Below are 10268 nucleotides of genomic sequence, written 5' to 3'. Positions count from 1 at the left end.
CTGTACCACCATATGTGAACAGGTATCCTGTTTGAGATCTCCCTTTATGTGGATCAGACAAGTATCCGGCATCTGCATAGCCAACTAGTTGTGACTTGGATCCATAGGGATAAAACAATCCCATATCAACCGTTCCATGAAGATATCGAAAAATTTGTTTGATTCCACTCCAATGTCTTCTGGTTGGAGAGGAACTATACCTTGCTAATAAATTCACCGCGAATGATATGTCAGGTCGCGTATTATTAGCAAGATACATTAGCGCTCCAATGGCACTAAGATATGGTACTTCAGGACCAAGGATATCTTCATTTTCTTCTTTAGGACGGAATTGATCCTTTTTCACATCCAAAGATCTTACGATCATTGGTGTACTTAATGGATGTGACTTATCCATATAAAATCTTTTCAAGATCCTTTCTGTGTATGTTATTTGATGAATAAAGATCCCACCTTTTATATGCTCAATCTGCAAGCCGAGACAAAACTTAGTTTTTCCAAGATCTTTCATCTCAAACTCTTCTTTTAGAGTTTTTATAATTGTTGGAATCTCTTCAGGAGTCCCAATGATATTTAAATCATCAACGTACACAGCAATTATAATGAACCCAGATGCAGATTTCTTTATGAAAACACATGGGCAGATATCATCATTCTTGAATCCGTTTTTGGCCAGATACTCAGTAAGACGATTATACCACATTCGTCCAGATTGCTTTAGACCATATAAAGATCTTTGCAATTTGACTGAGTACAACCCTTGCGAATATTCATTGGATGGTTTAGATATCTTTAGTCATTCAGGGACTTTCATATAGATATCCCGATCTAATAAGCCGTACAAATAGGCTGTTACCACATCCATTAAATGCATATGCAGTTTATGATATGCAGATAAACTGACCAAATAACGTAATGTTATCGCATCCACTACGGGGGAATACGTTTCTTCGTAATCTATACCAGGCCTTTGTGAAAAACCTTGTGCCACAAGTCGGGCTTTATAGCGCACAACTTCATTTTTCTCATTTCGTTTTCTCACAAATACCCACTTATATCCAACAGGTTTTACATCTTCAGGTGTACGGACTACAGGTCCAAAGACTTCACGTTTTGCAAGTGAGTCTAATTCAGCCTTCATGGCTGCTTCCCATTTTGGCCAATCATTTCTTTGTCGACATTCTTCAACTGATCTTGGCTCAAGATCCTTACTTTTATGCATGATATCTAATGCCACATTATATGCAAATATTTCATTGACAATTGTCTTATTTCGGTCCCATTTTTCTCCTGTAAAGACATAATTTATTGAGATCTCATCATTTTCACAATTTTCAGGTACCTGAACGTCTTCTGGCGTTATATCAGAATTTTGGACAACTGCCGGTGTCTTTACTATGTCTTTTTCAACAGGAATCGTATTTACCTCTTTTCTCTTTCGAGGATTTTTATCTTTGGAACCGATAGGCCTGCCACGCTTCTGGCGTGTATTTGCTTCTGTGGCTATTTGTCCTACTGGGACGTCAATTCGAATTGAGGCATTTTCCGCTGGTATATAAGATTTGGTTATCCTCTTCGTATCAGAAAATGCATCAGGCAATTCATTTGCTATTCTTTGCAAATGTATAATCTTTTGAACTTCTAGTTCACATTGCCCTGATCGAGGATCTAAATGCATCAACGATGATGCATTCCAATTAAGTTCCTTTTCAGGAAGCTTATTCTCTCCCCCTAATGTTGGAAATTTTGATTCATCAAAATGACAATCCGCAAATCGGGCTTTAAACACATCACCAGTTTGTATCTCAAGATACCTCACTATAGATGGAGAATCATATCCAACATATATCCCCAATTTTCTTTGGGGTCCCATTTTGGTACGATTAGGTGGTGCAATGGGAACATATATCGCACACCCAAATATTCTTAAATGGGAAACATTTGGCTGCTGGCCAAAAGCTAATTGTATAGGAGAGAATTGATGATAACTTGTTGGCCTCAAACGAATAAGTGCTGCGGCATGTAAAATAGCATGCCCCCAAACCGAGGTTGGGAGATTTGTTCTCATTAGCAAGGGTCTAGCAATTAATTGGAGGCGCTTAATAAGTGATTCTGCTAACCCATTTTGTGTGTGAACATAAGCTACTGGATGTTCAACACTTATTCCATTAGCCATACAATAAGCATCAAAAGCTTGGGAAGTAAATTCACCAGCATTATCAAGACGAATTGCTTTAATTAGATTTTCTGGAAATTGTGCTTTTAATCGAATAATTTGAGCCAGTAATCTCGCAAACGCCATGTTGCGAGAAGATAATAAGCACACATGTGACCATCTCGAAGATGCATCTATCAGGACCATAAAATATCTAAAAGATCCACATGGTGGATGAATAGGTCCACATATATCACCTTGAATCCTTTCTAGGAATTCAGGAGACTCAAATCCAATCTTTACTGGTGATGGCCTTAAAATTAACTTTCCCTGAGAACATGCAGCACAACAAAATTCACTAGTTTTAAGAATCTTCTGGTTCTTTAGTGAATGTCCATGAGAGTTTTCAATAATTCTCCTCATCATGGTTGTTCCCGGATGACCCAATCGGTCGTGCCAAGTTATGAACTCATTTGAGTTAGTAAACTTCTGGTTTACAATGGCATGTGATTCAATTGCACTAATCTTGGTATAATACAACCCAGATGAAAGAGAGGGTAATTTTTCTAATATAACTTTCTTATTTGAATCATGAGTTGTGATACATAAATACTCATGATTTCCCTCATTCATCGTCTCAACATGATATCCATTTCGGCGAATATCTTTGAAACTCAACAAGTTCCTCAGAGACTTGGTAGATAATAGTGCATTATTTATTATAAATTTTGTTCCTCCAGGAAACAAAATTATAGCTCTTCCGGAGCCTTCTATCACATTGCCTGAGCCAATAATAGTATTAACATATTCCTCTTTTGGCACAAGATGGGTAAAATATATATCACTTTTGAGAATAGTGTGCGAACTTGCACTATCCGCAAGGCATACATCTTCATTACATATCCTTGCCATTCTTCAAAATAAATAATAATAAAATGAGTAGCATGCACAGTTAAATTGAATACTTGATCAGAATTATTTTTCTAAGAAATACTGTACATAAAATAATGTCATATACCAAAATTTTATTTTAAAATTTGACACATTTAATAATTTCAAAATTCATAAACATTAATATTTCATTATTTATGTACATCACATTTGAAATTTAAATACATAGAAAATAAAACTTAACTATAAGTTCTTTACATTATTTATTTACATAGATACTTCACAATCCACATATTAAACTATTCCATCATTAATCAAATGACCAATATTTCCTTCAGGATCCTCAAAGAAATCAGATACATCATAATGAGTGGTGGAGTTCTCAGCATCATTTGAAACAAAATTTGTTTCCTTTCCTTTGTCGTTCTTTTTCAAAGATGCCTGGTAAAGATCGACTAGGTGCCTTGGGGTACGACAGGTACGTGACCAATGGCCCTTTCCACCACAGCGGAAACACTTCTCCTCGGTTGATTTATTCTGCCCGATATTCCTTTCTTTGTCCCACTTCTGGTGAGATCCTCTCTTTTGAACATAATTCTTTTTCCTTCCATAATTTTTCTTGTTATTAAAAGCTTGCCATTTACCTCTTCTGGGGTAATGATTTGCCGCATTTACTTCAGGAAATGGGGCGGCGCCAGCTGGGCGCGCTTCATGATTTTTTAATAACAACTCATTGTTGCGTTCGGCAACAAGAAGGCAAGAAATTAACTCAGAATATTTTTTAAACTCTTTCTCTCGATACTGCTGCTGCAGGAGCACATTCGAGGCATGGAAGGTTGAGAAAGTTTTCTCCAACATATCATGATCAGTTATTTTTTCCCCACACAATTTCATTCGTGAGGTGATTCGAAACATTGCAGAATTATATTCATTTATAGATTTAAAATCTTGTAAACGCAAATGCGTCCATTCATACCGGGCTTGAGGAAGTATCACCGTTTTCTGATGATTGTACCTTTCTTCAAGGTCTTTCCAAAGATTTGCAGGATCTTTTAATGTGAGATATTCATTTTTCAATCCTTCGTCAAGATGACGACGGAGAAAAATCATGGCTTTAGCTTTATCCTTCTGGGATGCATTATTCTCAGCTTTAATGGTATCTCCAAGATCCATTGAATCAAGATGGATTTCAGCATCTAATATCCATGATAAATAATTGTTTCCAGATATATCAAGAGCATTGAATTCAAGATGAGAGAGCTTCGACATAATGAAAATTGTTACCTGAGTCTTCCTAAAAATTTGATCAGAGTCTCGTGCTGATAACGTGTTGTAAAATAAATAAAAGATATAAAATAGAGATGTATAAATAGAAGACTCTATTATTAATATAATTAGCTCAATAATTATTATATATATAATATTTATATGTTGTATTGTGTATATATACAAAGATAAGAAAAGTATTAAAATAAAGAGAGAGATATTTGCATTTGATACTATCTCAATATAATAAAGATGGTCAATATTGCTATTAATATTATGTAAGAGTAATAGAAAATAGAATTTAAAATACTTATAAAATAAAAGAAGAGGAAGAATTGTAATAGTAATATAAGGAGAAGGGTATTTGATTGCAACATAAAAGATGATTGATTTATTTGTATGAAAAGGAAGGAAGAATAATATTTTGTTATATTGTTATTGTTGTGTACAGATGGATGCAATGCATCCCCTATTTATACACATAAAATATCACCCTTTTTCAACCTTTATTAAATACATTCTCTCTTGAGAATGTGAGCTTCACATGGAGAAATGGGCATCCACGTCCATGCTTATCACAACAGTAATTAAAAATTCTTGTTTATTTATATTTTGAATAAATATATTATGTTAATTATCATGTATATATCTTGAATTGATATAAAATTTCCTAATGATTTATGAGGTATAATTTCAAATCCAATGGTTAGTTTTTTAAAAAATTACGTTATTTGATCCTTACTCATATATTATATATAAACTAGATTCTAATTCAAAGTTATGAATAGTATATAATCCTACCTTTACATATACACTTGAATGGAACAAATCTGATTATATAACTATGCATAAATTCAACATATTATTTCATTTCATTTGATACAAATTAAAAAAGTGAGTAGCATGCTGATGCTCATAACATATACATACGGAATAAAAGACCTCTCCCACATGTAACTTAGACGCGTATGAACCACTTTATTAACTCACACAATAACAATAACATGCCACATACATTAACATTACTTTTTCATTACAAGTTTATTTGTACACTCTATACTCTCTATAAATGGCAGCCAGCTATAATGCTCTCTCTCTCTCTCTCTCTCTCTCTCTATATATATATATATATATATATATACGCACAACCACCCCACTTCCCACTTTCTTACAATTCATCCAATTCCAAATAACATGCAAGTCAATTTGCACTGTATTATGGAGGTTTCATAGTCAAAGTACTACTTGATTAAACCCTATTAATTGATTAAATTAATTTGGTTGTCAACCCTTAATTAGTGTTCCACAATTTCATTTTTTATACTGTAAAAATAATTTACAATTATTTTCTGAATTTCAACAATTTTACTTATTTTATGAAATTTTAGTTTCTGACTTATCAGCATTATTCTAAAAATTTTGATAAATTTATACGATTGTATTGAATGCGACCTCTTATATTAGATATGTAATTTCAAAAAATTATAACGAAATAACTAATTTTCAAAATAAATTTATTATAATTAAATAATTATAGAATTATTTACTTACATCAAAACTAAACTCAATAAAATTATGCATACAAGGTAGATTCAAGTGATGGAATGGTGAACACCCTTATTACGTGTCAACTTACATGCAATCACCATGCATCCATATACACATACATATATAGCATTCATATTGACCAATGTGATTACGTAGGATTCAAGAAATTTAGAAAACAAAAGTAAACGATAAACCACTATCCAGATATTTATTGTTTTTATTTACTTTATTTTTATCCTTTTCAATCTCATCTTGATCTAATTGTGTGCTTACTTTATATATTTTCAATCATTATATATATAGCACACAAGCATATTGCAGTTTCCCCACTCTACAATGAATGTATTGTTCTGCCAGCTTTTTCCCACTAAGTAAAGTGTGTTCTTTAATTTAGTGCTACACACACACACACACATATATATAGTAGTTGTGTTGTATCATTGATTAATATGGTGTACAAAAGGCCATTGAAGTGTTTGAGGATAGTGATGGCTAATTTGGTGACAGCGTTTGTTGTGATGGGAATTATAGTGAGTGGTTTCAGAATTGGAGCAGATGGTTTGAACATGAATTACTATTTGTTTAGTTGCCCTTTTGTTGAATCTGTTGTTAAGGACATTGTCAATAGGGCATTGGAAGATGATCCTTCACTTGCTGCTCCTCTTCTTAGAATGCACTTCCATGATTGTTTCATTCAGGTTCTTAATTTCATTTCTATTTTAATTAAGTTTGTGGTAATTAATAATGATCATGTTGTTGTATGGCGAAATTACTTAGTTGAGTTTGTTGTTAAGGTCTCAGTATCATGTTCATATCATGTTCGGAGATTTTGTTTTGGAGTTTCTGTGAGTAATATATTAAGTGAGAGAGAAATACTTGCATGTTCTTAAAACATATTTAATGTGCGTTTTATTTTAAAAATATTTATAATTCTTCATTTTTTTAATGTTGAAGAATAACGTTATTGAGTTGGTAATTATAAATGCTTTTGGAATAAATATCAAATTTGTTATAAAAATTAGAAATATTGACGTATTAATATAAATCATTGTTTTTTGAAGGGTTTTTTACTGCAAAACAAACATGCTTCTTTTTTTGTGAGTGTAAGTGATCAATAAATTATATATTTAAAAAAAATCGAACATATGTTATCATTTTAATTGAGAAACTTAATATACTAACATGTTTTGATTTTCTTTGAGAATTGAATGGAATGAGTGAACAAGAACTTGAATGTTCTAAAACAATGAAAGACAGAGTGCAGAAATAAAAAAAAGTAGTGATAACTGATAAGAATAGATGTAGTTATATACATAAAGCTAAATTTACATACTTTAAAGTGGATAGAGTATCTATATATGAATTGGAATAATGCATAAAAAAAAGTGTCATTCTTATCAATTGGTATAGTAAATAAGTAACTCACTAAAAAAATGTCATGCATGTTGTATCCATTTTTCTGCCATAAAATTGAACATATATTGCAGATTATAAATATTGTAACATATATGTATGGTTGTGTGATCTGCTACTAGGGATGTGATGGATCAATTTTGATTGATTCCACAAAGGGTAACAAAGCAGAAAAGGATTCACCAGCAAATTTGAGTTTGAGAGGCTATGAAATCATAGATGACATCAAAGAAGAGCTTGAAAGACAATGCCCTGGAGTAGTTTCATGTGCTGATATTCTTGCTTTAGCTGCTAGAGATGCAGTTTTCTTTGTAAGATCAACCTATTTATATATTTTTTTATTTACCATTAATTTTATACTAATATATATTATGAATGGCACAATGAGCAGGCAGGGGGGCCAGTTTATGACATACCAAAGGGAAGAAAAGATGGAACAAGGTCCAAAATTGAGGATACCATTAATCTGCCATCTCCCAACTTCAATGCTTCTGATCTCATCAAGATGTTTGCCCAACATGGCTTTTCAGCACAAGAGATGGTGGCTCTCTCTGGTAATTAATATACATATATGTCCCTATGCTTCTATTTCTATCTATACATGCTTCTTCATGAATAATGAATATCATAATTAAGTGAAACTTCACTTTTTGACAAAGGCTTCTAAATTCATAATTTACTAGCTTTCACTATGTCATTCCTTCTGTTACAAAATATCTATATATTAAACTATTAATGCATATAATTTTCAGATAGAATAGTTGATAGAGATTATGCAACAAGGAAACATTTTTAATAATGTTTTGTGGTTTTGAATCTTCAGGGGCTCACACAATAGGAGTAGCTAGGTGTTCTTCTTTCAAGAACAGACTAACAAAAGTGGATCCAAATTTGAACTCAGAATTTGCAAACACACTGTCTAGAACATGCAGTGCCGGTGACAATGCTGAGCAGCCGTTCGATGAAACAAGGGATGATTTCGACAACTTGTACTTCGACGCTTTGGTCTCCGGCAATGGGGTTCTCACATCCGATCAAACATTGTTCACTAGTCCAAGAACTAGGAATTTTGTCAACTCTTATGCACAGAACCAAGCCTTGTTCTTCTTGGATTTCCAACAAGCCATGGTCAAAATGAGCTTGCTTGATATCAAAGAAGGTTCTAAGGGTCAAGTTAGAGATAACTGCCGCAAGATAAATTGAATTGGAGGATCTAGCTATGCCTTATTTAAAACAAATATATGATCTATGTATTTATATATCTATGGTTTGATAAATATTACATTAGCATTGATGAACATAATTGACAATTATTAACAGTTAATATAGAATTGAATAATTTCTCCAGAAATTTTGTAATTTCATTGAAATTGAATATGTTACATACTTTTGAATAGTACATTGTTCCACCGAGATTGGTATCGACTGTATGGATACTCGGCTTATGTAGGTTATGCCTCCTTAAAAAACCCCTATGAACAAAACCCCTGGAGTTTGGGAAAAAATCCAATAGAGGAAAAAGAGTACATCAACCATGCATAATTTAAGAAATAATGAAAAATGAGCTCAACAATTTTTATAACCTCATACAACTAATCTCTAGAATAAAGAACACTCTTGGAGTCGGCAAGAAGAAGGTGAGTGAGTTACGGCGGAGGCCTATTCAGAAGAGAAAATGCAGAACTCGAAGAAGAACCTATTTTTGCCAGAAAATCAGCACAAGAATTTGCTTCTCTCATGACATGGTAGATAGTGACATCCCACTCAAGAAGCATGAACTGATGAATTTCTTCCACAATGTCTGCGAATTCCGGAAAATCTCCGGCATTGTGATGAATAATCTCGAGAGCCACCATGCAATCACTTTCACATTCCACCCTTCTGTACCCAAACTGCCACGCCAACCACAAACCATGGCGAATAGCTACTAGTTCCGCTGCGACGCTGCCGGCGAAACCAATATGACTGACGAATCCGGCAATGCAGTTGCCATCTTGATCTCTAAGCAAGCCACCACATCCGGCTCTTCCTGGGTTTCCTCTTGAACTTCCATCGACGTTGAGTTTGATAGCCCCTTCAGACGGTGGAACCCAGCGAACTAGCATCCTTTGCATACAAACACAGTAAATTGTAAAACCAAACACAACTATATCTGATCTTCATTGTAATATTCAAAGAGATATTTACTTGGCCTAGACTTCGTTAATGTGATGATGCGATATGATGAGACGGTGACGAGACAGAGAGAGACGATTACGACCAGTCCCGGGATCTTCTAAGGCGAGCGAGCGAGATTGAGTGAGAGACCAGAGACCGTGAGAGAGGCCGGAGCCGAGAGAGCGACGACGAGCTTGAGTGCCAGTCCGGAGACAGTGAGGGAGACCGGAGACGAGAGAAGGAGAGAGCTTGGGTGCGAGAGAGATGAGAGAGCTCGAGAGCTTCAGTGAAGACTGACGTTGAGCGAGGAGAAGGTAGAGTTTAGGATTCCTGAACGATGTCGTATAAGTAATTTTTTAAAAAAAATTAAGCATGACCTGGTTCGGTTTATGTAAACTGAGCAGAGTCAAATTGGATTTTAAAATCGAATTTAAAGAATAATTTATTAATCGATTTTTTAAATACAATCAATTAAAATGTAACATATCAACAATTTAAAAAAAGATGTTTAGAGCATTTTTATGGAAATATCCTCTCCATAATATATTCAACTATTAATTTTCAATTTACGAATCTTAACAACCTTCAAGTAATAATGATTTTCATATTTTGAAAGCAAGATTCGGATTAAATTTTTTTCATTTTAAAATTTCTGGTATTTTCAAAATTTGACCTAGATATAATATCTATCCAAATATACTAAAACATTAATATATCAATATTTTTAACTAACATATAGTTTGAATTTCCTACAAAAATAAAATTAACAATAATTTAAGTCAATAGGATAAGTGTCATGAAATATTAAAATAACTTCTTTGGTATACATAAATTCATT

The 10268-nt window shown here is 33.5% G+C and overlaps 1 protein-coding gene across 1 annotated transcript; it reads left to right on the top strand.

The window, feature by feature from the left end:
* The first annotated feature begins 6215 nt into the window (after positions 1-6215).
* Positions 6216-8613, top strand: LOC130982394 (peroxidase 47-like). Its single transcript, XM_057906385.1, has 4 exons — positions 6216-6558; positions 7396-7584; positions 7665-7827; positions 8097-8613. Exons 1-4 carry the CDS (start codon positions 6310-6312, stop codon positions 8474-8476), a joined length of 981 nt encoding a protein of 326 aa, XP_057762368.1. The 5' UTR covers positions 6216-6309; the 3' UTR covers positions 8477-8613.
* Positions 8614-10268: the final 1655 nt, after the last annotated feature.

This window comes from Arachis stenosperma, chromosome 5 (genome assembly GCF_014773155.1).
Source record: "Arachis stenosperma cultivar V10309 chromosome 5, arast.V10309.gnm1.PFL2, whole genome shotgun sequence".
NCBI classification, from domain to species: Eukaryota; Viridiplantae; Streptophyta; class Magnoliopsida; order Fabales; family Fabaceae; genus Arachis; species Arachis stenosperma.
Note: the sequence above shows the minus strand (reverse complement) of the source record. Positions and strands in the feature narration are given on the sequence as shown.